Source organism: Telmatherina bonti (assembly GCF_933228915.1).
Source record: "Telmatherina bonti genome assembly, chromosome: 23".
Classification (NCBI taxonomy): Eukaryota; Metazoa; Chordata; class Actinopteri; order Atheriniformes; family Telmatherinidae; genus Telmatherina; species Telmatherina bonti.
Genome location: NC_136632.1, coordinates 10500963 through 10528403, shown reverse-complemented (window position 1 = coordinate 10528403; position 27441 = coordinate 10500963). Strand labels below are relative to the sequence as shown.

Here is a 27441-nt window from a genome sequence, read left to right as displayed (position 1 = left end):
GCTGTTTTAGTGCAACCACCTCCCGGTCTGCAGGGACTCATGGGGGGTATAAATAATTCACCCCTCAGGCCAGCCGTTGAGGTAGAACACTAAAAAAGTCTTGCACAACAGGAGGAACACAAGTAAAAAAGAATTTCTTCTGAGGCCAGAGTGGAGTCTGGAAGAAATGTGGCATTAAAGATGGACATTATGGGATAAAAGACCGCACTAAGAATAGAATTAATTTTTTTCCACAAAAACATTCAGTTTTTAAGAGTTTCCAGATCTCCTGCGGGAAAAAAAAGAGATTTTTATATTGAAAAACAGCTTGATAATCATAACACAGATAATAATAAATAGTTACATCAAGATTAAATTTAAGATTTAAAAAATTATATCAAATTAGCTATGAAACTCCACTAATTTAATTACACATAAACTCAGCCTTTTGTGTTTTTGCTCCATAAATTGAATTATTTGGAAAGCATAAAGTCATGAAGAGATAACATTTTATCATGAAGAGTGTAATTATATCCAGTCCTGGGGAGTCTTGCTGCACAGTCTGTTCATGTGTCTAACAAAATGATTTGTTTTCCCCACAGAGATTAAGCCTGAAATAGGCGGATTTGAGTGCAAATGCTCTTGAACTTACACTTCTCTTTTTACATTAAACATGTACTCACCCTTATCATTTCAGCTACACTGTCATAAAAACGGTTTCATATCTTCACACGATCATCGCTCTTTCCAAAGGGCAGCTTGTGAGATGAAATAAACATCTTTCATGTTATTTTTTTACATATATTGTTTGAAAACTACTCCTGCACATATGAAGCCAACCTTGAAGACGGCATCAATTTGGAGTATTCAGAGATCTAACTCCTTCCCTCCATCCCTCCCATTTCTCCCTCTGTTTACTCTTTGCTCCATCTTCACTTTTGTTTCTGTTCTCACAATCCCACCCATCTCTACTCACTCTTTTGTCGTTTCTCCCCTCTGCGGTCCCTCTCTTCTACCCCTCCATCTCCTAGGTGAATGATGCAGTAGGTTACAAGTGGCCCTGGGTGTATTTTGTCACCTTAATCATCATCGGATCCTTCTTTGTGCTAAACTTGGTTCTAGGGGTGTTGAGCGGGTAAGGGAAGGGTCAAAGATGATTGGAAACTAACTTTTCTTTTTCCTCTTGTCACTGTTCTTGGAGAGTTATGCACCTGGTCTCCTTGCTCAAAAGAAAATCTTTATTTATTTCTCCTGTCTTTTTCCTGCATGTGCTAGCATTTATGCTGGATGAGTACAAAGCATGTATGAAAATGTGTTCCCATATAGTAACATTTGCAGACACTTGTGTTGTCACAGATCTTGGAGCTCTTCCAAGTGAGCAATGCACACGTACATTTTAGCTGACTGTAGTGAAATTATTAGAGCATCTGGCTCCAAGACCATTGAGACCTTTGGGGTATTGTGTCTCTGTAACTACAAGGCTACACTTCTGCTTCTGAAGAATAGTACTACGATCATGAAAAGCTGCGTTCTCAGCACTGCTGTGGTTGCAAAACACGCTATCATCCCATTTAAACAAAAGGAATTATTACATAAATTGAGAAGAGCAGGAAACAAATAAAAGTAGACTGCTCCAAGGACTCTGGAAAGGACGAAGAAGCTTAAGATACACCATAAATAAATGCCTGATACTTTGATTTTTTCTGTGTTCTGAAGTACAGCGATGTTGCCAGTGTACACTTTAAGGTCAGTGTGAGTTGACTGACTGACCTGACTGATTCGTTACATTTGGTGATGTGGCAGTATCATTGTGGTAAAAAGTAATAGAGGTCTATCTGGTCCAAACAGCTTGGGGAGGTTTGCCTGTCTGCCTCTTTGTCTGACTTCTGACTAATGATGCTGTCAGCACACTACACAACCTGACCTTTTACCAACCGATTCCTCCATGGTGTGTGCTTGTGGGTCTCAGATTGGCATAATAACTAATGGCTAAACAGGAACATGGAGAGCTACAGATGTGGGGACACAAACACAGGGTGTGACTCTGTTTGTCAGATTTTGATGTAATATGTAAATTGAAGGAATAGAGAGATGGGTCGGCTTCGGGGGATGAAATGTGATTTAGGACATAAAGGTGAGGCAGTGAGAAGGAAAAAATAAGCGTGAAGGCTCTGAGTTCGGCACTCGTAGCTGCAGTCAGCTTCACATAAACTGTGTTGGCACACTGAAACACACAAACACAGATCAATAGGACTGGGTCTCCTGCTAATGTTCTGACAAGCGAGACAATAGCAGGTTGTCCTAATGCTCATTGATCTCTGTTGGGTGTTTGAGTGTGCGCCCTGTAGCTCCATCTGGGCTCCCATCATTCCTCTAAATTTCACAGAGTGACACACTAAAATTAAGTTCAGACCTATAGCTTTTGGAAAGAATTGCATAATATCTGAGCAATGATTTAAAAACTAAACCTGAAACCTTCATGGGGAACTTTTGGAGATTTGTAAGCTTCAAAAAGTCTCAAGTGGCTGATCAAACCAAAGCCTGCAATGAACAAGAAAGCAGATTATCAAGAAACATATATTTTCCAAGGCAGGTTTAGTAAATACGTGCAGGCTATGAGGCTTTTGCTGTAGTTAATATTTCAGTGGATATTAAAATGTGAATTTTAATTACGTTCCAAACCCCCCTTCTATCCCTTCTATTTTCTGCTATGACACTTGGAGAAAAGTTCACTATTTCTCACACCCAATGTTCTAGTTTTAATTGTCTTAATAATTATAGGAATTTCCTCTTTGACCATGTAACCCACAAAATCCACCAGTTTTTTGGGGTTTTTTTTGTTTGTTTTTTTAGTTGTTTAAGCAGATTCTGATTTTTTTGGGTGCTGATTTAATTTAAATTGCGATTCTCACAATTCATCAATATTGGTGATTTTTGTAGACTAAAAACAAAGCAAAAGAAATGTACAAAACTTTTTTTGCTAGTCTTTTTATTTTTTAATTAAGAAAAAACAACACAGTAGCATGACCATCATTATGCTGCTAAGCTGCCCAAGAAAACAAGTAAAAAGATCCATAAAAGCAATAAAAATGACAAATATTTTGTAATGGATTATTTGTCTTTATTTGGAAAAAAAATCGATGTTTTAACAAAAGACCTGATGTTAAAATTGTGAAGAAAAAAATTCAGATATTTGATTTTCTCAATTTGATTTCCCACCCCTAATACTCATATAAGTAAAGGTTTTAAAGTGTTTTAACAGAAGCATTACAAGTGATCATTTCTGTGGATTCTTGGATTATAAAACAACGTAAGCCCACATAAGTATGATAATAATAACACTAACTTAACTCTATGTCCACATCATTTCTTTTTCTTTCAGACAGACTGTAGAAACATATGCACACAATGAATTTTATGTAATGGTACTAAATATATCACTGTTGTCTCACATTTTACACATGCATGTTTCCTGCTGTTTTTTTGGCAATGTACTGTTTTCTTTGGAATTGGATTGAGTAAAAACTTTCCTAATGAAGAGTTTTATGTTATTAAACGGAGACAAAATAAAAGCTATAAATAAGATTATGTCTGAGATATTGATTTAGCAGACAAAAGGTCAGAAGCTCGGTGATGTAGGGTGTCCAGACTGTCGATAGTAGAAGTGGTACATCCCTACACAGGCAGGCTGTTACTTTAGATTGTGTATAAAATATAACTAGTAAGAAAAGTATAGTCTATAGTGCAAATAAAAATGTGTTTTATAAAAAAAAAGTAATAATTCAGTATTTACCACGGTCAATAAGATTCATGTTGACGCTTTTTTTTTTTTATAAAACATTAGCATGAATATTAAGCTGACTTGGACTATGTAAAATTGTGCCACATAATAAACTCATCATAAACATTTTAAAATGTTGTCACATCATCTGAAACTTTTATTTTGTCCACGCTGAAATTCATGAGGAAGAGACTGTGAAAAAAGTCAAGTTAATCTGGTTTCACTCATTGCTCTTAATTTGATTTGCAAGAAGCCACCGTGATGGAGGGAAAACTTGTCAGAGCTGAGGTCTTTAACTGGTGTTGATCACTGCTACAGTTACTGGGACATATGTGCATGTGTGACAGGCTGGTCTGCAGAAAGGAGCTTTGGAGACAGAACTGATGCACTGCAGAGAGGAAGTGACCTCCAAGTTCTGTTGGTTAAATATTCAAGCAAAGTCCTTTCTTCTTTTCGAGGTTATGCTTCAGAACTGGCATTTAGGGAAACTAAAAGCACCAGTTTTTCATCTTCATTTTCACACCAGCATCCTTCCTCTTTGGCAAGACTTTTCTCTCTTTACCTTTTTTCTCTTTGCAGGATTTCCTTCATTTCTTAAAGTTGAATGTTCGTTGCTATTACAATAATGTGGTGTTTGGCACAACTATACGTATAGATTTTCAGATTCTTTCCCCTGTTTCTTGTCTTTCTCCCTCCCCATGCTTTTTTCCATGCCCTCACCCCCCCTCCCAGAGAGTTTTCCAAGGAGAGAGAGAAAGCTAAGGCTCGTGGTGACTTCCAGAAACTCAGAGAAAAACAGCAACTGGAGGAAGACCTCAAGGTAGTGTGCTTTATGCATCTGTGTTCAAGATAAAATTGATCATCATTAAATGAAGACATTGAGTCAGGGCTACTATTTAAGCTATGATTGTATGTTCTTGCATCTTCTGTAAGTGTTGGGTATCAGGATAAAGTACAAGAACCCTTTTCGACAAAGTAAATGGTCAAATGTGTCATTAATAAAACACTGAACAGGGGCATGTATGCACTAATTACTGTAGTTTGTTTTGGTTGTAAGAACTCTAACAGCTTTCATTAGTGTTTACCAATCACTGCTGCTCTTCTCTGTGTGTGCATGTGTGTACAAATGTAGGGCTATTTAGACTGGATCACTCAGGCGGAAGACATTGACCCAGAGAATGAAGAGGAGGGCTTAGATGATGACAAACCCAGAAACCGTGAGTACTACAGTATGTTACATGTGTGTATGTGTTTCTATCAATAGAGGAAAGTCTGTCATGATGATGTACCACAGTGTGAGGCATATGTGTATGAGTATGATATATGATTTGTTGGTAGGGATATTTGATTAGGAAACTGGGTATTTTTGTGGGAGGCTCGGAGGAATGGCTGCACCTGAGGATAAATTATGTTAAACGCAACAGAAATTTTTGGGAACAGCTGTGCATGGAAATGGATTTGCCCAAGTCTGTGCCACATCTGTTGTTTGGGCTCAGTGCGGTCTTGCTCACAGGGCACAGTCAGTAAATGAGCAGCTGACTTACCAGCAGGATGACCGGTGGACTCAGAAGATATTAGTACTACCTGCTTGCTTTAGTTGAGAATCCTCTAGAGGTTTTAAACCTGTTTAGATATTAGTCGAATGTGTCAGACTACAGCTAATAGCCTCTGGGTGCACACTTTCACACAGACAATCCTGCAACTATGTAAACATACACACTTTAGGTATATACCCTTAGGAATATTTGCACTTGTGTTTTGACAGACATGTACATGCACAAATTAACACCTTGTCTCTCTCCACAACTCCTCCAGCGAGAGGCAGCCACACATGGCACCTGTCTCCCCATGCCTGAGCTGCGGTTAATGTGGAAATGTCACACCAAGACACTAAATACAGAATGAGACAGGACAGTAAAAAAGTATATAGTACTATGACTTGTTTTATAGTTATTTGGAGACCAACTTACTTACATTTTGAATGAATGAATAATGAAGACTGAATGTGCAGAGGCACTGTTGTATATACGTTTTGCACACAGCCTGCCGTGACTTTAACTAAAGTCTTTCCAGTCTTGTTTCTGAGAAACACGGACAACCACCAAGAGAGAAAAAAAATCTATTGGCGAACTTCCCCAGTTCACATGGAAAAAAGCACCTGTCCTCACCTGTTACTACTCCTAAATGAATACATGTAAATCTGTTTTTGTAAATCCAGGAACTTTGCCAGATTTATAATGATATGAAGACACTAAAACTCTTAGGATCAGTCAGTTGAGAGATTATGTATATTAAATGGCATTTCTTCGGCCATTAAGTGTCAATGATGTGACAAAATGATGCATACCGATGATCCAGAGTTTTCTGTGGGACAGATCAATCATTCCTCCATTTGTGAAAGTGGAAAAAAAAATATAGTCTCGCTCTTTCAATTGCTCTGCCTCCCTCTCCTCATTGGATGGATCCTCCTGTGGGAAGATGAATGAGAGCGGTTTGTCCCTGCTGCCCAGGACATTTTGCATAGGCTGGTGCATGCACAGCACACTTGTCCTAGGAAGTGATAGGAGACTATGACAGTAGTGAAGAAGATAGAAAGGATAAACTAAGACAAGACAAAGCTGAAAGCATGTGTGTCCGTAGTATTTCACCATGCTAACATGTCATACCAGTAATCTATCTCTCCATCTTTAGTCCCAAAGAAGTATAATGATAACATATGGTGTAATGGACTTGTCCATGTGAAGACCATCTTTGTGAGTCTCTGTGTAAGTTTGCACCGTGCATAGCTTGCTCTTTACACAGTGGTGAGCCGTCGTTTGAAATAATATCCCCATTTGCTGCTTATCTACAGCTGCTTTTTGCCGACATGAACCTTTTTCCAGGGTCCAGAGCTTTAAGTAGCTCCTTTTCTCAACCCCTTTCACGTTCAGTGTGGGGAACAGGGCCTTTACAGAGTTCTGAAGGACAAACTTTACCCCTGAAAATACCTCTGCTTGAGATCACACAGGCCCTTTAGGGCTTGCAGAATTCAAGTTTTCAGATTTGCCAAGTATTTTGATTTTTGCCTCTTGTGCCAGACACCACCTCAGCTTGTAAAAGCAGCTCCCCACAAGCAGAGGAACAAAAGAAGTTGTGACTATAAACATAACTTCACAACTGAACCCCACTCAGCAAGGAGGACACATGTCCACTGTGAGAAGAGATAATTAAAGATGAATAAATGAAACAAGAGGTGTGTATCTGGATGAAGCAAGGCCTATGGCCCAGTCCTGAAATAAGCTTTTATCTCCCTGATGAAAACCCTGGGCCTTTTAAATGTTCTGGGTGCTGTAGATGTAAAAACAGCCAGTATTTTTTGTGATTTATTTCTTTTAGATAATGTCTTGATCATGTGATCTGAATGTTTTTTATTAGCACTCTTGTTTTTGCGTGATGATTATAAGTAAATAAGAACAGCCTCATCTGGTGTTCAGCTGTATTAAAATACAGTATGTGAGAGAACTGAGAGTAGGAGGGAAGCAGTACTTAAGAGCATAAAAACACAGGTTAGTTGATCTTACTTCTGTTTATTTGTTCTTTTATTTTTATATTACTATTTAATATGTCCAATTTCCTTTTTTAGAACAGTTTCACTGTTCAGGATGCAGGGTGCAAGAGTTGCATACATTTCTAGAGAGGTTATCTGACATTTTTAAGAGACTTTAGCTGTTAGTAGCAGCTCTCTGGGGTGATCCAAACTTTTGTCTTATAATATCCCAAAGGTGTTTTGTTGGACTTAGCTGATTGGATACTCAATTCTGAGGAAATGGTATCAGATTTTTGAATTTGTGTGTTAGTGAAGATCACATGTCATCATTTTTCTGCAGTGTGTCTCTCTCTTGGATACATTTGTAAGATCAGAACATTTGCTTTGTTCTGTCACTCTGTTGACACTCAGGATAGTGTGTGTTTGCCTGTGTTTTTTTTTTCTTTTACAAATGGTTCCAACTGTATTCATGTATGTATTTGAGTCTATTAAATCTCATGATGCAGGTTTAAGCCAAACCAAATATGTTGATAAAGAACGAGTTAATAAAATATTAGAAGTTGTATATAAAAATAATTTTATTTTATTGAGTTCTTTATTCAGAGTGTCTAGTTTGGACCCAACTTTCCCGAACACCTTCACCGACAATTCGAATGGGGAATGAGCTGCCTCTGCTAAAGTAGATTATTGCAAATGTCACTAATTTGGAAATATTTTAGTCTAGAAACAAAAAAGCAAAATGGCAACTTGAAATGTGTACGGACAAGGTTGATCACAAACTTTCTAAGATTCAGATGTCTAAGCCAATACATTCAACAGAGATCAAAAGACTAAATGGTGCAAGAATGATGCTGTCTGCAAGGCTTTTTATGGCGATAAGGACGGTAATATAAATTAAACTTGTAGTTGAAGTAATGAGGGTGTGACTGCATGGAGTTGTTTATTGCAGAAAAAAATCCTTTCTTTTCCACAGGTTCCTGGGCCAGAATGAACTCTGTACATGTAATATATATGTGCATTTTCCTACTGTTGTCGTGTGCTCTGAGCGTGCTCAACATGTGGCCATACGTAAATGTGTGTGTGTGTGTTGTTTCTCGCTGAGGCGTGCTCTCTGTCCCCAGGTAAAAGCCATCATTTTCTGTCTCTACGTGGAGCCGTGAAGAAAAATGCGGCTTTCCTTCGTAAGGCGTGTGCGTCTGTCTGCATGGTCCAGCACTAGTGAAAGATTTACTGGATTCCTAACTGCAAGCAGACTGCAACCTCTCTGCTCCTTTCTGCGCCTATACCTGTTTCCTTTTTCTTTTTTTTTGCCTTTCTTCCTCTCCTGTTTATCCACTCCCCTTCCACTGGAGCAAGCATCTTTCTCTGCACCTTCTCGGGCTTCAGTTCCTTTAGTGGATAGCAACAGAATCTCAACACTGTAAAATTGTATTTTCTCTTTGTGCTTCTTTCTTCTTTTGAACCGCTGCCATTAAATGATCATCTCAATATTCTTTTATAGTGAAGACATGAAATTTTGCTCCCAATTACTGTCCCGGCTGCAGGCAAAATTACATGTCTTTATTGCGTTACCACCTCTAAAAATGCTTTTTGGCCTTTAACCTTTAATTATGTCTAATTGAAAGTATTAGCATGTGGAGAAAGGAAGCAGGGAGAGAAAACAGCTTTACCATGTTGAGATGAAACTATTCTTTTTGTAGGAAAGGAAACAATGTGCAACTGCTTGACTTGTCTGAAAAAAATAACAAGAGGAAAATGTCACCACAGAAAGAAACTTTTAATATGTTTAAATACTGAACGTGACGACAAAATATGTTATTTATATTTGTGATGACACAATCCTCTTCTTGTTGTTTCAGATTCCTTTCCCTAAAGTCCCCCCTGCATCACTGCAAGCTCTTATGATAAAATATATATGAGAAATAAGACTAAAAATGGAATATGAGCCTTTTTAAAAACTTTTCCCAGGTGCTTGACTGAATGGAGGGTAGTTATCTTTGCTGGGGGAGCATGTCTTGGATGTCAACTTCAGCTGCCAAACAAACGGTTTCCAGTCATTTTAATCAACTGCAAGAGAAATGGCTCACAGTGCAGTGTAGTTCCAACCTTTTTACATCATATTGAAGTTTGGGTTGGAGTCTTTCTTTCACTTTTATGTAATTTCATTGGATGTATTAGAAAAACATAGGAAGTAGACATAGGCATAAAGATCTATCAACTTGCTAACAAATGGAGTATGTACAATCCTAGTTAGACTGTTACGCTCCACTGTAAGCACAGAATTTAAAATGGCCCCAGAAATAAGTACCAATGAACCAATTTTGTAGGATTGTAGGTATACCTAAAAAATAGATATTTTTTTAGGTTTTTTTTTTAGATTTTTTTTTTTTGGCTCAGAATTATTTTGTAAATTATGGTTTTAATGGATAAAAATACATCAGTTTTTTGTTTGTTTTTCATATATGATAAAAGTAAGGAAAATGTATTCAAATTGTTCAACTTACTACAAATTAAATCAATATCAAAACATACAATTACACACAAATAATATTTCTGTTTATTCAAAGAAGAAATTGTATAAGATTAATATGAAATGAAGTTACAGTGCAGTGAAAGTTTTAATCAAAGATCTTGATTTAAGTCAGACTATATGACGCAGGAAAAACCAAGAAAGACTTCAAATTTGACCTAAAAGTTGCTGCACACCTGCAATGAACACAGACCTTTTTAAAAACCTCTTATAACAGAACAATGTTTAAAGATAATTAAAGTCTTTGTTGCTTTTAAACTTTGAACATCCAGAGGAAAGCAAAGACAGTTGTCTGAGAATGAGCTGTTCAACCAAGGAGACATGAATGTTCACAGTTACACATGGTAAAATCGCTATCATATGTTGTCTGCTTTGCATCTTCTGATCAGAGGAAAACAATCTGAAACAAACAAACAGCAAACATTTAAACATGGAAAACTATTTAAAACACAGAAGACAGGTCTGATTTTAAAAACTTGGAGAACCTTTCACAAAATATCAAATCAGCTAATGCAACACAGCTGCCTGCAAACCTTTAAGTGAGACTTCAGATGGAAGTAACTTTTAGACGACTATAGGAAATTATTGAGGACTGCTGTTGCGCCCATATATTCTGTCAATTAATTTTAGAGAAGAAGAATTGACGCTAATTCAGTCAGATCCTTTTCATTTTTATTTATTCATGCTTTCTACTGCCATTGTTCATTAACTTTAAACATGCTTAAATATTTTTTGGTTTATTTGTATTTGTACCGTGCTTTTAGTACAGAAGAGTTGTGTACAGGAACTGTACAACAGTGAGCTTTACTTATTTTTTAGAGATTGCACTATTAATAGATATTTAGCATCAGAACACTAAACTAACATCCCTTTTCTTCTGAAAAAAAATGTGATCATTGTTGCCATCATGTATTTTCATTCCCTCTAGTCATTTCTCTCCCTCCTACTCTCTGTGTTCCTTTTCCTTCATCTCATTCCTTGTCCCTGTGTCTCAGGTCTTTGGGGTTTGCTCTAACAATAGGTATTAAACTAGTTCAGAACTCTATTGAGGGGAGGGCACCGCGCTGATGTCGTACGTTTTTTGAAAGGATGTAGCCTTAGGAGAGACTGGAGGGCCTTAAGTGCTTTTAACCAAGTAACATAGTAGTAGGTGGCACGTGCCGAGGTGAGAAAGCATCCAGCTTCACATTTGTTGCTGAAATGTTCAAAGAGACTGTCATGATCTTTACAACACTGAGCTAATTCATGAATAACCCATGTGTCAAAATACAGTGGACTGACGCTGCTCAGTATCATAAAATGCTGTCAGATATGATGGTAGTCAAGCAATTACAAGCCATTAAATAAAACAAAACATTATTTCAATTTCTATGTTTAACATGAGATAGTCTCAAAGAAATACCAGTGAGATACATGGGGTTAGAAGAATGGTAGCTTAAAAAGAAAAAAGAAAAGAAAAAAGAGCACAACAAACGAACACCAAATGCATGTGAAGTCAGGTTCAGGTACCCAGCAGGGATTACAGTAAGTGTTTCAGGTGAAAGTAAAGGGAATGCATCTCATTCCCGCCAGCAAGCAAATACTGACAGATGCAATAAAAACCAATGGATCATCTCCTATCAGTCTGTCGCCCAGCCAACCCTACATTCTTCCTTTTCTCTCGCTCTATCTTCCACCATCTAAGTGCTTACATTATTTTCTCCATCAATCCTTCTTCAATATTTTCCAGTCAGCTTCCCTTTCCCCCCCTTTTTAAACACTTTCATTCTTACCCACCAATTCGTATTAATCATATTACAATCTCTTCGGCCATTCTCTCAGTATTCATCCTTCCTTCTACCTTTGAACATCATCCGTCACACATGTCTGTAGGTGACACATTGGCACTCTCCATGTGGATTTATAAACTAAGAAAAATTGGTCTGGGAGAGATTTCCACCACACATCTGCAAAAAGAAACCCATGCCTCCAATGGGCATGCAACGTCTCCTGTAGTGTCTGTAGACCCAAAACTAAAATCTGCAGATGTTTCCATACTCATAAAATCTCCATGAGGAGTTATCGTCACAAACAAGTTTTGTTGAGTAATCCTTCAGAAATCAAAACCCTTTCAAACAGCTGTTTAAGATGTTTTGTCCTCGGATCCAGCACTGATAATTATTTCTAATATGTCATTAGTTTAGGCAATTTGTGCAATATTTGCAGTGATTTCATGGGCTCCCTGTGTCAGCAGTTGTAGAAGTGGGTTTAAGACAAGTTAGGTAAATTATCTTCAAGAAACCAGAATTAAGTTTTTTACTCACTGGTCCGTGCATTGCTTCAGTAAAGAGAACTGAATGCAGTAGCATGTAGTTTTCAAGTGTCTTTTAGCACACTTAAAGTCTACAGTTTTATAAATACCTGGGCAAAAAGTAAAATTCTGCTCCATTGAGATGCACAACTAATTTTCCTTTTATTACTTAATAATTTGCCTTTTTCTCTTTTTTTTTTCCTCTTCACACCTTTCTCATAGTGAGCATGCCAGCCAGTGAGAATGAATCAGTCAACACAGACAATGCCCCCGGGGGAGACGTGGAGGGGGAGACCTGCTGCACCAGGCTAGCGTGAGTATACCTCACCCATTCTCACTTACACACCTCATCTGCTGCCTGAGCTCCCTCAGCCCCCTTCTGCTGTTCTCATGGATGAGCCTCTGTTTTTCTCCCTATTAGTCCTGCAGTGTGAGCCACAGTCCGAGTGGCTCCTCTTGCCTCTATCCATTGATCTATCTAAGCCACCCTCCACCTCATCAAACTCTCTGAGATTTGCAGGCATTCATGCCCCAAAGGTTGTTGCAGTGGAGTGACCGTAGGTTGTGAATACACTCACAGGTAGAACTTTAAGTGAAGTTGGGGATGTCTGAAAAGATAGGTCAGCACATGCATTGTTCCTACATGTGGAAATGACTTCTTCCATACGACTAAAAAGCATTAAAAGGGTAGTTGCTTAATCACACAATCATATCCATATTTTGTTTTCGATCTGGATTTTGGTTTCTTGTTACCTTATCTGATGTGGATCTGAAATATGTCGAATCACAATCCAGCTTTCTTCCTCTTTCATGCCTCTCTGATTCTGTTTCCTGTGTCTTTCTGCCCTTCATGTGTTTGCTGGTATAATGCTTTCTTCCCTTCCTGTGGGAGCACACAAACAGCTGACTCACCCACTCCTGATCTCCCACTGCTTTCTTTTTTTTTTTTTTTTACATTATTCAAACAAGTGAGTTGCTTTCTCTCTTAGACTCAAGGCCTCAAAGGAGACGTGACCCCAGCGGGCCGCTACTTCAGTACGCACAAGCAAACACCCACATACAAAGCTGTTCATCACTCTGAACAAAGCAGAACAGAAGAAAGTTACAATTTCAAGCTGTATTGGGAAAAAAACAAAACTGTTGACCACAGGGGCAGAAAATACAGTTGGTTGGCACGCTGTTGTTTATCTGTCCATAAGTTATTTTGTCTTTTTTATGGTGTTTGTATTTATTTGTACCCTGTCAAACAAAAACATATGTTAGATGTAAGTCTGCATCTGAAATACGATATGTATCACCAAAATGACTTCACTGGTATGTATGACAAAGCAGTCAGAGCATCTGTTAAGATAAGCTGCATTTAAGCATATATAAAAGCATACTTTTAGTGACTGGTTCTGTAAACTTCATGGAAACTGTACTCCTTCTTGGGATGTTGTGGGGAGTCTTCTTAAGGACAAGAAAGTCTTACGTCTGTCTCTTTCTATGTGAAAGTTTTTACGTACTACTGTAGGAGTCAGACTTTTGGTGTTTAGTGGTTTTTCATCCAATCACTGTGGAAGCACACCCCGGGACACCAGCTACTTCAGCACCTGCTAATCTCTTAATTGAGACGGGCACATGCGGAGAAGAGATGTATGTACTGTCAGGTCCCATATCCAGCCAGTCACTCACTTTCTTTTTCTTTCAGGCCGTCAGTGACACATTTCATTGCTTCAGTCAGCTGTGTGGTCAGCCAGTCAGTCACTTTATCTGCAAAACACAATTCAATGATTACCATACCTCTCAAGAAGATTCAATGCTGCAAGAGTTGTTTTGTTTTTGGTGTTTTATTTATTTATTTTTTTTGCATGTAGTCAAGTAAAGCTATTGGGAGATTTAAATGCCCTTAAAAACTAAAGTCACACATTCAGCCAAATTTATCGCAACAGATTACATGATTTTAAATGCTTTAATGAATTTAGATTTCTAGGGAAAATACTTCTTCCTTTCTTCTCTTCTCTTTTCTTCTCTTTTCTTTTCTTATCTTCCCTTCTCTTTTCTTCTCTTCTCTCTTTTCTCTTCTCTTCTCTTTTCTTCTCTTTTCTTTTCTTATTTTCCCTTCTCTTTTCTTTTCTTATCTTCCCTTCTCTTTTCTTCTCTTCTCTCTTTTCTCTTCTCTTTACTTCTCTTCTCTTTTCTTTTCTTCTCTTCTCATTTCTTTTCTTATCTTCCCTTCTCTTTTCTTCTCTTTTCCTTTCTTATCTTCTCTTCTCTTCTCCTCTTCTTTTTTCTTTTCTTCTCTTCTCTTTTCTTATCGTCTCTTTTCTTCTTCTCTTCTCTTCTCTTCTCTTTTCTTTTCTTATCTTCCCTTCTCTTTTCTTCTCTTCTCTTTTCTTTTCTTATCTTCCCTTCTCTTTTCTTCTCTTCTCTTTTCTTTACTTATCTTCCCTTCTCTTTTCTTCTCTTCTCTTCTCGTCTCTTCTCTCCTCTTCTCTTCTCTTTTCTTTTATTTTATTCTTCTCTTCTCTAAAGTCACACATTCAGCCAGATTTATTGCGACAAATTACATGATTTTAAATGCTTTAATGAATTTAGATTTCTAGGAAAAATACTTCACTTCTCTTCTCTTTTCTTCTCTTCCCTTCTCTTTTCTTCTCTTTTCTTTTCTCATCTTTTCTTTTCTTCTCTTCTCTTCTCTTTTCTTCTATTATCTTCCTTTCTCTTCTCTTCTCTTCTGTCCTCTCCTCGTCTCTTCTGTCTTCTCCTTTCCTCTTCTCTCCTTGTCTCTTCTCTCAAAATGTCATCCATAATCTCTTGTCCTCAGTTCTCCGTCTTGTACCTCTTGCTCTTACAGTGGTGAACAATCAACAGACATTCTTTCCCATTAATGAGTTGTGTTTTTTGACACCAGGATAGATTGATTAGAGGAAACCCAAACTAACTGTGTCTTCTTTTGACTGGATGCCACTGTATGCATATATGTGTTTAAAGGGGGTGATCTGTTCACAAGAAAAGTGAACAATGTTCATGTTGTTATTTTGTATACAAAACTGTTGTCAGTGGTGCATTAAAATGGACAAACATGTTCTTTGAGCATCTGCAAGATTTTATTAAAAACTTGAGCAGAAAAACAAATGGTCCCTAAAGGTGCAAACATAATGCATGCAGGTTGGTCGAGAAACATGTTTCTCCACATGTCTGCGATAATGAGGGAAGTTTTTCCCCCTTTATCCTCCTCAAATCACCCCTGTCGTGTGTACCAGTCTATGTGTGTGTTATGTGTTTATGTATAATCCATTTTGTTTTCTGTGTTCCAGAATTAGGATCTCCAAATCCAAGTTCAGGTTAGTACATGTTTACTGTAGTCTTCCAGTTCATCTGCTACAATGTCTCTAATCCAGTGCTATTTATACAGATGCTGCTTGTGTGTTTGTGTACAAGCATATGCAAGCAACTCAGACAAAGCCTAATATATAGTTCAGCATTGTAAAACTTCCAAAATGAGACTTTTCTCCATTATGATTTTGATGACTCTGAATCATCTGATGGGTAAAAAAAATTTAGCATCCTACTACTTCTGTACAAATTTGTGTTCCTTTTAGCAGATGTTGTCTGTAAAGTAAGGAAATGGTGTCAGAACCCAGATCTGCTTGCGTAGTGTTGTGAGTCATGTCTCGTGTAACACTGAGTGTGAGCATCATGGCAGAAGCCGCCGTGTGCCATAACTGACACTAAACAGCTCTCACACAAACGGAGGACGAGGCTATTTTTGTATTGACTGAAAGAAAGAAAGAAAAAAGCCGTGTTCAACACTTTGATTGACAGATGAGGTGGAAGAAGAATCGCGTCATGCATCTGTTGTCAAAGACGATTGGTCAAGCACAAATCGGGGATACATCTCTGTATTAATACAGACATGTTACGTGAAACAGTGTTTACTCAGGAGTAAAATGATGCTGTCTGATGACTATCAACTATTACCATCTTATATTTATGTAGTTTAATTAAAATGATCACCTCCTTCTTACCTTGTCCAGAAATTTGATGCTTACTTTATTTTCTAATATTATTTCCATGTTATTTTTGAAGTTAGGAAGTACTATATTTTTACGATATAGTATAATTTATGAGCAGCATGTGGATGTCAAACTGTTATTTAAAGTCATGTTTCACTACTTTCACTACTGCTAGAGCAACAACAGCTCAGGTTGTTGCTTTCAGTTGTTTTCATGCAACTTACTCACAAGAGGACATTTATGAAAAAGAGTTGTTAAATTGTTGGTACATCAAAAAAAAAAGATAATAATAATAAAACAATGTTTTGAAGCGAGAGATGTACCAAGATGGGACTACGGGGTGTGAAGCAATTACTAGAAACAATAACTTTTTGATAGCAGAGAGCAGGAACGTGCAGAGTAGCTTGTTAAGCTCAACACTGAGCAACATATTGAACTTGACCACGTTTGGCTCTTTTGTCATTTTAAAATGGTATTCTTGATGTGATTTGCTGGAGGTGTGGATCACAATAGAGCACATTTTACTTTAAATTGTACCTTCAAACATCTTTTTAAAGAGCAAATGTTAGGATGCATAACTCAGTGAACAGCAAAGTGCTTCGTGTTGGCTTCCCGTTGGTGTTAAACGCCTTTGAGGATGACTAACGGTTCCACAGCTCTGCTCTAAAACAAGAGAAAAACACGGACTCAGAGCTGATGTCATCAGTTTGTTCAACACTGACTGACTCTTTTTTTCTTCTTTTTCCTCCACTATTCACCTTTAACTCTGTTCATTTGTTGATGTAAATCTTTTTATTTTTACGTTTTTCTTCTCCTCTGGTAGGTGTTCACTCCTACATTCTTATTTTCTTTCTCATTTGACTTTAATGCCTTTCTGTTCTCTCCCTCTGTCTTTCCATCCTTTCCTTCCAAACTATCCCACTGTCACTTAAACTTCCCTAAACGGTTTCTTTATTCCCCTATACTTGCTTCTTTTATATCTATTTTTACCTCTCAATCTGTCCTTCCTTCGCAGTCGCTACTCTCGGAGGTGGAACAGGCTGTTCAGAAGGAAGTGTCGTGCAGCAGTCAAATCCCAGGTTTTCTATTGGCTAGTCATCTTCCTCGTCTTCCTCAACACTCTGACCATTGCCTCTGAACATCACCGGCAACCTCAGTGGCTAACAGATGTACAAGGTACATCTCACACTTATGTGGGAAATGGACTAAATTGTTGACCTTCTCACAAATTTTGTATTTCTGATCCCGCATGGTTGCCTTTTTTATTTTCATTCCAACCTGATGTTGTTTATTTTTTTAAATATTTATTTAATTTCTCCATAGATATAGCCAACAAAGTTTTACTAGCACTCTTCACTGGTGAGATGCTGTTGAAGATGTACAGTCTCGGGCTACAGGTGAGAAGCAAATGAGTTCATGTCATTATGTAATGCAATAAGCATTTTGAAAATGTTATGATTCATAAGTGAAATACAGTTCTGTGCAGAAGTCTTGAGCCAAATCTTGTTTAGTTATGATTTGCTTCCATGGAGCCAGATTTTCTTGTAAATTTTGAAAGTAAGGGTCTACTTTTGCATCAACAAGGTGATTCCCAAAAAGCTGTTGGCTATAAACTTGGCACATCTTTGCAGTGTGTCCTTAACCTCTTCATTACCACCGGATGATGATAAACATCTTCATCATCACCGGCGACCCAGTGATAATGAAGACGTTAAATGGATTGAGAAAAGGGAAGAATTTGAGGACAAAAGAAGAAAGCTGTCTCCAGAGCAGTAACAGACAAGCAGTATGTTTAGTATGTGATTTCCTACAGAATATGAAAAAAAATAAATAAAAAATGAACATCTGACCCAGGTAAGAAGAGATGGATCGGACATTTGTATTGATACATTCACTGTTCACCTAATCAGTAATGGTTTCTATGGAAGTGTACCTGATAGAAGTCATTCATGAGGAAGGGAAACTGGGAGAAAGGGCTTAAGTATGTCACACATCACAAGATCTGGCCAAATAAAACAATAGCAACAGATCTGTGCAACGTAAATAATCCTCGTAAGAGCCTAAACCTTAATGTGATAGAGTAGTGTGGGATCATTTTCAGGCTAGTTAAATAATAAAGACACTTATTTAGCCTTAAATAGTGCATTTTCATGTATTTTTATTATTTCTGCAAAGGAGGTTTTATGTTTTTGCCAGCATTTTATCTTTCTGTCTCTCTGTTTGCAACTATACACAAAAAACACTGGGTTAGGGATTTTTAAGTTTACTAACTTAGATTCAGTTAAATTTTGGTCATGATCTGGATCATAATCTGGATTCAGGAAGCTTTTGACAAATTCTTTATCATGATGATATTTGCAGAATATATGCATATAACTCCACAATAAATGGTCAAGGTACTCGGCCAAAAATACAGGAGAGGTTCCCAACGGGTTTTACAAAATATCAAAGATAGATCTGGATACTAACTTCCAAAACAGGAAAAAGCAGGGGATCTTGGGAATTTTCATCACTGCAAGAGAACAAATAAAGATATAAACATGCAACAAATCTCACAATATAGCAAAGACACTGTGGATTTATTATCAGTGATTTTAGAACCTAATAGTGGATCCATATAACATAAATGTAGGACTATAGGGTGGCAATGACAGTGTAGTAAAACTATGCCTCTATCAATTACTACTTATTAAATTTTAATTACCTCGGAGCACCACTCATCACTTTTACTTAACTTAAGATTCAGGAGGATGAGAAAACCTGAAATATACTTAATTCAATAAACACAGTCTCACTTAAAGTAGTAAATTCTCAGAACGAATGAACCAGAAATTGTACATTCAGAAATTATGACAAGAACGGATGAATTGATTATACATATTTATTACAATGATGGTAAACATACAGCAGTGAAAATGAGCAATGATGGAGAGGTTATTGGTGAGATGGTCAAGTGAATTTGTTTACAGGGATTTTCATTTATGACAGTAATAATGAGAGGTAAAAATGAATTGAATGAAATGGGGCAGAAAGGAACTGGTTGGAATTGAAGCAATTAAATCGGTATCGTTATTTCACTTAAATCTTTGTTAAAATTATACTTAGTGATATTGTGTTTGGATGAGAATTCAAATTTATACTTTGGTTAAATTTGATGTACTGTTGAACACCACAAGTGATATCAAAGCGCTATGAAGATCCTACTTTTTCCCGCTGGGTCAGTTGATGGAGCCGGCGGACCGGGTGGTTCTGTCCTGGACTGCAAGTCTCCGGGAAATGGACCTTCTGGCGTCGGGAGAAGTAGGTCTGGAGCTGCTCTGATGAACGGGTTGGGATCTCTGTCCAGCAGAATCCCAGAACCAAGGGCGGTGTTTCTCGTACTCAAATTATTCCAATGGTTGTGTTCCACGCGTACTGTCTGAGGGTAGGCAGTACTTGTACAGACGCAAAAATTAGTGGAACTGCGGTTCTGGTGAATTACTGATCTCAAAAAGGAAAAATAAAAATGTTCGTTGGGTAAACTTAAACAAGGCTTGTTTCGCCTTCAACACAAATATTACTTTTCTGTTCGAACTTATCTCGTTAAGATCTTACGCGCACAAAAGAAGAGAGATGGAGTAAACTTATGAGAGCAAAGAAACAGCTGCGTACAGCGGAAAGTTGCGAGAGGGCAACGAAATTAAGTCAAAGTACAAGAATCACGGCGATCGAGAGTCAAGGGCCGAGAGAGAAGACAAGGGAGGACAAAAAACCCACGAAGTCCAGAGCGCGGGTCCATTTAACTGGACCCTTCCTCCTAGGTCCTGACCAATCACAAACCACTAATAGTCAGAAGGCTGGTCAGTCTTACCCAATCAGGTCAGCTTTGATTGTTAACCAAGAGGGTAGGAGTGATTCAGGTCTTATTTCACTGCGGGCCCTGGTTCCTTTCTCCCATTTCATTAACATGATCATGATAATCAAATTATTAACTTTGTTTCCTAGCTTTAAGCATGGCAATCAACATTCTGGGGACTCATGCAGATGTTTTGTTTGCTTGAAAAGGGAACATTTACCAATAGTAATACTTTTACACATGAAACCCAATTGTTGCATATTTCACATATTTCTTATCAAGTGTGGATTAATCCATTGGCATGACTTGTCTTCCTCAGCCGATGAATCCTGAAAGAGAGTTACATTCTTATCCATTCCTATTATTTGCTTAACAGGGGTTCCAAACTTGGAAAGATATAACCAACATTATGTAGTAAAGTGTTCATGATTGATTCTGATGTGTGATCAGTTCAAGGATTTAAATCACATATGAGAATGAATAAAAAGGGAAACTTCAGTCAAACCTATCAACAAAAATCATGTAGGCTACATTAAACCAGTTAGTGAAAGGAAATTTAAAGAAGACACAAAGAAGTGCATCTGGAGTTTCTTCCTGTGGGTAGAGGGGTGGATCTGTCACCCAGAATGTATATTCGGGGAGGATCAAAGCAGAGTTGCCGGGTCTCTCTCCTGGCGCCATTGAGTCTTATCTGGAGGTGTAAAGGTGTCATTTTGACAAGGGCCAGTTGCTTAGTTCGATGTGACATTCCGTATCTATTGACCTAAGGGACTGTAAACTGTGTTAGAGGTTTTGTTCAGACCATCTGGTTTGGGGTCTGCAGGAGGTCCTGAAAGAGAAATCTGGAGGTAAATGTGAATTGTGTGTTTATCTGGGGGGGGGGGGAGAGAAAAGAAAACTAATACACCCGAAGCCGTCCTCCTCTTTCGGGTCAAAAAGGTCATTTTCTCCAGTCCTCTAGGATGACACCCCTCTGACTGCAAGAGGAGATCAAGAGCCCATAATTTAATCCAGCCAAGGAGAAAAAGAAAAGGGAAATAAAAGTTGTTTTATTCCTCCTGGAAAAGCCTTGGAGGCTACAGACAGTATGGGTGGAAATGAGCTGCTTGGTGGAGGTCTGTACTTTTCTAGCAGAGGTGTATATAGTCCAGGTGCCATGAAGTAAAAAATGGCAGCTGTTCCAACCAGTCACTAAACCAGTTGAATTTGATTAGCTCAGCACCACTGCAAGGTAGTTGAGCCTGTTAGTGTTAACACTTGTTCCAAATGCACAGGTAGATCCGAAAACATGGCTGGACTTTTACTTTATGTTTTCTTGTTGCACATATTGTAATAAGTCCTCACATTTATTTCCACAACACAATAAGAGGTGGCTCAATACTTTTGCAAAATGCAGCATAAACTCTACATATTTCCTGAGAGCTCACTGCTTTAACTGCTCTTTGCTCTCCACAGGCATACTTTGTTTCCCTCTTCAACCGGTTTGACAGCTTCGTGGTGTGTGGAGGAATTCTTGAGACAATTCTGGTTGAAACAAAGATCATGTCTCCTCTCGGCATCTCTGTGTTACGCTGCGTACGCCTGCTCCGAATCTTCAAAATAACCAGGTTACAATGATTTTACGACCTTTTCTGCATTCATGTTAAATGCTGTATGCAATTATAATAGGTTAGTAATGAATGGTTTTGATGGCAAACAAAAAACAACAAATTTTTGAGGACATAAATGTGCTTTGATAGAGTTTAACTTGGCTTCCTTCCTGCAGATACTGGAACTCTCTGTCCAACTTGGTGGCGTCCCTGCTCAATTCTGTTCGCTCCATTGCCTCCCTGCTGCTCCTGCTCTTCCTCTTCATCATTATCTTCTCCCTGCTGGGCATGCAGCTCTTTGGGGGGAAATTCAACTTTGACGAGACCCGACGGAGTACCTTTGACAACTTTCCCCAGTCTCTTCTCACTGTGTTTCAGGTAATGACAGTGAAACAATTCATCGCCCAGTAGCAGTTTATCTTGTGTTCAATTCTCTTTTTTTTCACAAAATGACAATGCAATTTATTTATGAAATGATTAATCAGATTATTTTCTTTCCTTCTCCACAGATTCTGACAGGAGAGGACTGGAACTCTGTGATGTATGATGGCATCATGGCATATGGTGGTCCATCTTTTCCTGGCATGTTGGTCTGCATCTACTTCATCATCCTCTTCATATGCGGAAACTGTATCCTTTAACAGCAGATGTTCACATTAAATACACACAGAAGAGGCAACAACTAACAATAATACAAGTTTTTTTATTTTCTGACTGGGATTTTCTTTATTAAAGTATACATAATTTTTTTATCTGTAGTAGGTAAGAGGACAGCATCTTCACTGTATTAAAAGTTATTGGTGGTTTTTTTTTGTTTGTTTGTTTTTTTAGTCTGTTGAGATGGTTTGTGGCTCCTCTGACGTGCAGTTTAATATAATTGGTCGGCTGTATCCTTAACTTCAATGCTCTGAACAGATATCCTGCTGAATGTCTTCTTGGCCATTGCTGTAGACAATCTGGCAGATGCTGAGAGCCTGACATCAGCCCAGAAAGAAGAAGAGGAGGCAAAAGAGAGGAAAAAACTGGCCAGGTAAAGCAGAGAAAAATTTATTGAGGGGAGCAGGCAGTGAACACGCAAAGGGCAACGAAGGAGAAAACATTTTTAATCTTGCGAACACCAAAAAAGGTTGTAAAAGGGAAGGAAAAGGGCTGAACAGCTCTGAAGAAGACCTTAAGCCTTCAACATCCCCCATAGTCAGTATTTCTTTCAGATAGATTAAGGAAGCAGTACCTTGAAATCTAAGCAGTAAAATAGTCTAACAATAATGATAGTGTTCTTTAGATTTTAAGACTGGCTGACAATTCCCTGCTTCGCTTTTTCTCTAAAACAAATTTATAGGGTATTTTTAGCGTCTATAAAAGTAATTTGTCTGCAATAATTATGTGAGATTTTAGTGCAGCCAGGGAAGATAGTGTTCCCGTCAGGGGAACAAATCATTATGTTTCCCTCTTGGTTTCAACCTGTATCGATTTGAGGACACAGCGTAATGGAAAACATTCATTTCCCTGCCCGTTTTCCTTTGGGTTTGATCATATCAGCACAGCTTCCCTTCCTGACTGGAATTCACTTATTCACTGTGTTTCTTTATTTTAGCCTTCTCGTGTGAATTTATGTGAAATTCAGTGGAAATCAGTGTTTTAACATGCGGGTAAATGTGTTCGAGTTAAGAGCAAGTTAAAGACAATAAAAGTTAAAACCTCCATCTTTCACAAGGCTTGCCAGTCCAGAGAAACGCCATGACAACGAGAAGCCGCCTATAGAGGAAAAGAAGAGTGAGAAGATAGAGCTGAAGTCTATTACCTCTGATGGAGAGACCAACACTGCTACTAAGGTACATGTTGATGTGGCCAGAGAAGGACGAAAGCCAAAGGTTTGAGTAAGTGTGCTAAAATTAAACAGCTGATGAATAAGATGAATATTTACTGTGTGCAGATCAACATGGACGACTGCTGTGGAGATGAGAGCGAAGAGAAGAACCCATATCCTGCAAATGATTACATAGGTAAAACACACAAACATCAGATGGATCAACAAATCAAAACGAGAACTTTAAACTAAAAAGTTTTATCCAAATGCACTCTTTCTTGTTTTTATGTTGCTATCTCTTAATATAAAGCTCATAACATAGCATTTCTAACATGCAGATGCACGTCAGTGGTCATCATCTGTGTTTTAAAGAGATAAATTGTGCTTAAAATTATATTCCTTTTCTTTATTTTCTTTGTCTCCTTCTCTCTCTACTTCTCCATCCTCCCCATCAGGAGATGATGATGAAGATGAGCCAGAAATGCCAGTGGGCCCAAGGCCGCGGCCACTCTCTGACATCCAGCTGAAGGAGAAGGCTGTTCCCATGCCTGAGGCCCGCGCTTTCTTCGTCTTCAGCCACACCAACAAGTAAACAGCAGTTCTGCTCCTCACCTTCCTCTCCAGCCTCTTTTCCTGTCTGCTTTTTTTTTTCCTGTCCTCTGCCTCCTCCTGCTGTGATTGTTGAAATATTCATGTGATTTAAAGATTTACACAAGATTCTCTTACTCTCGCTCTTCTTTTATAGATTCAGGGTTCTGTGCCACAAGATCGTCAACCATAACATCTTTACAAACCTCATCCTCTTCTTCATCTTGCTCAGTAGCATCAGTCTGGCAGCAGAGGATCCAGTCAAGAATGACTCCTTCAGAAACCAGGTAACACACTCTGAAATATAAACTGTAGTAAACAGATGAATAGACAAAGATAATCTGTGTTTTGGCTTTTTAATTATTTTTTTTCTTTTGTTAGTGATTGGATTTTTAATTTTTAGTTTTTCCATTGTGGTTTGGATCAACACTGTAGACATGAAGCCAAATGTGGGCTACATCACATTAAAGCTGACTGGGGACTTTTTAGCCATCATTAGCTGCCCACACATTTATTCTTAACTAAATGGATTATAGTTGAATGAAACATATAGAATCAAGCCTAATATTACTAGCCTGTTCTACTTAATAAGATTTCTTTTGGCAGCTATTGTTATCTTTGTATTAAGATTAGTGTCTTTTTAACTCTTTTGCTTTCTTTATTCAGATGTGACACATCATATTTCAGTACTTATACCAAAAGAACATCTGCTTCTGTCAACAAGAAAATGTATTTGTTTTATTCAGAGACTTTACATACAGTGGTGACACACTGCGTTTTTGCTCCAAGTGTAAAATTGTGTGAGATGGCATCAAAGACAGAACTTCAAGCATAAACTGTAAAACCACAAAAGATTTACTGTTTGGACATATGAAGGACATACCTGCAATGGATTATTAATTTAGTATTCATAGCTTTAATTGAACTCTAGTTTAATGGAAAGACAGGGCACAATGTTTGCTTTCTCTGTCAGAAAGCTGATTAAAAATTGTTTAATTGTTCGTGCATGGCTTTGAGATAAAATTTGCCAATCTCACACCTTCAGAAACCGTGATTATTTCCCTGGTTTGTACTGTCTCTAAACTTATTCAGTTATGTTCAGATTTTATGTTGTAAAGCAAGAATTTCTTCTTATTTACTTCCGTCTTTCGAAGGATTACATGGTGTTTCTGTTAAGGGTCATATCAGCTGTTCTTACTGAAGTTTGTCAGGCAGTGGAGGACAACTACGCCCCCCTACATCCTGGTGAATTGTGAAGCATGGTATCATGTATTACCTGCAGGATCCCTCATCTTATTAATGGTCTCCATTGCTCCATTGCTTCCATGATCTAGCTGTGGTACTTGTAGCTTTCTCAACAAATGACTTTGGTTTCTGTCCAGTTCAAGATGTGGTTTTTGTCGTTTGCAGTGATGAGACATAGTCAGTGTTAAATTCTCTCATTCTGATTTCACTTTTGTTTCTTTTTCACATTTTCCTCAATGTTTGGTTTTATTTTCTTCATATGACAAAATGTTTTCCTGTTTCACCAGAGTATGTTTTTCACCTAGTAAACAGGCCATCACCCAGGTGACCTGATTCTTCTTTCCTGTGGGTATTTTAGCTTTTTCATGTATAAGTAACTATCTCCGGGTAGTGTGTGGTTTTACTGGGGTAATGCAATAATTTTTTATTGTACTTTGTTTTCACTCCGTGATGCTTTTTCTCTGTGGTGGAATGACCACATCCATATCACTTGTCCTCTGTTTTTTTCCTTTTAAACTGTGTCACGTTTGTAAGGAAAATGCATTTGTGGGATGAACAGTAGAGCTGAGTACGTGAGTTGCTCCTTTCAAAAGAAAAAGTGTCTACATTTTCTCGACCAAACAGACCTAATTTAAGCCATAATCCACATTCTCAACTTTGCTGCTTATCCCACTAATGCAGGCTTTCTATGATTATAAGATTTAGTGCCAAGAAGCTTTGTTATAGCAAAAAAAAAAAAAAAAAAGTCAACTAAACACAAATGTCGCAGGTTTTTAAGATTATACAACTTTACTGAACGTCAGTTTCTTTATGTATTTTATTTGCGTAAAACACTTGCATGTAAACTCAGTCACAGCTGATAATGTAACGCCTCTATTTTCTGACCATTAACAAACGGAAAATGTCACGGAACAATGTTGGATAAAAGCATTTCTGCAAATACCAGGAATCACACGGTGTGGGTTTATTTGTCCAGAAAGAGTCAGCTGTAAGTAAATGTGATCCTTGTTGCTTTTCAGATCCTGGGCTATGCTGATCACGTCTTCACCGGGCTCTTCACCATAGAAATCATTCTCAAGGTAGTGGGTCATGTTTATGATGATATGATGATACAATCATGGTTCATCATTAGTGTCGTACTAAAAGCTGCGTTTATTTGCAGATGACAGCTTATGGAGCCTTCCTTCATAAAGGTTCATTCTGTAGAAACTATTTCAACATATTGGACTTGGTGGTGGTCAGTGTGTCCCTCATCTCATCTGGAATACAGTGAGTGCAACACTATGTTAATTTTCCTGCATGTGTTACAGTCTTCTAATTCCCTACATAAGCCTTTTATCTGAAATTTAAGCACATATGCCTCCAGCAGGATTTGGTGAAAATCCAAATATTATTAATAGCATAACTGTATTATTTTTACTTAAAACCCCAAATAGTTTACACAAATAGAGGCTACTACGTGAGCTGAAGTTCACATACACTCAAGTTCTAACAACTAGAAAGATGTGTGTTTGGAAATTGTCCCACGCTTCACACTTCTCAGTACTCACCAACTTTACGCTACATCACTGCTAATTGTTTTGTTCTTTGTCATGTTTAATAAAAATGTTTTCTGCTTCTTGTGGCAAATAACTCCTTAAACTGCTGTGACATTTGTGATGTTTAATATGCTATACTACACTCTCTGTCTCTAATGCTTAATAGACTAGACTTCTCGACGTAAGTCCATATGACTCTGTTATTAATAACCCCTTTAACAGACCTTCACCTTAACCGTGAAAAGCTGTCACTGTTTTGATTTGATATTTCTATGGTCTTGGAGAGTTTAGTCAAAGCCGCAATCAGAACAATATTAAAAGAAACCAAATCTGTAATCTGTGGAAATGCCCAGTTTTATGGCATTTTACCGTTCTGACATTAAAGAGATGATTTCCCATCATGAACAAGTAGTGTGCTTTTGTGATAGATTCATGCCAAAATGTCACTTCACAGATGGCAGCATAATTGGTTTTAAACTATAAAATAAGTTTCATTGGGTCTTGGATAAATGGGTCTGCAATTCTCCTGTCACCTTTCATATCCAGTTAATAGGTCAAATTCATTTCTCATATTTCTGGATTAATGGAACTCTCCTGGCTTATAGAAATTACACGTGAATGCTAAAACTCAGTGGTTTTTGCCTGTTAAAGGTAACAAGTGAGTGTGTGGGATTTTTCTTGAATGTATCACAGTTAAATTACTTGTGATGGTGTTTTATTCATTTAACTAGCACA

The 27441-nt window shown here is 37.9% G+C and overlaps 1 protein-coding gene across 1 annotated transcript in view; it reads left to right on the top strand.

Moving 5' to 3' along the window:
- cacna1c (calcium channel, voltage-dependent, L type, alpha 1C subunit) overlaps positions 1-27441 on the top strand; it is a gene marked incomplete at both ends in the record, with an annotated part of 191722 nt that overhangs the window by 137787 nt on the left and 26494 nt on the right. Inside the window, 16 exons of the mRNA XM_079263032.1 lie at positions 4493-4580; positions 4893-4977; positions 12329-12419; positions 15406-15432; positions 17120-17280; positions 17428-17501; positions 21395-21546; positions 21705-21906; positions 22038-22158; positions 22444-22558; positions 23243-23360; positions 23462-23531; positions 23791-23923; positions 24081-24210; positions 26188-26247; positions 26331-26437. Coding sequence (XP_079119158.1) covers positions 4493-4580; positions 4893-4977; positions 12329-12419; positions 15406-15432; positions 17120-17280; positions 17428-17501; positions 21395-21546; positions 21705-21906; positions 22038-22158; positions 22444-22558; positions 23243-23360; positions 23462-23531; positions 23791-23923; positions 24081-24210; positions 26188-26247; positions 26331-26437 — 1734 coding nt within the window. The remainder of the gene's footprint in view (positions 1-4492; positions 4581-4892; positions 4978-12328; positions 12420-15405; positions 15433-17119; positions 17281-17427; positions 17502-21394; positions 21547-21704; positions 21907-22037; positions 22159-22443; positions 22559-23242; positions 23361-23461; positions 23532-23790; positions 23924-24080; positions 24211-26187; positions 26248-26330; positions 26438-27441) is intronic.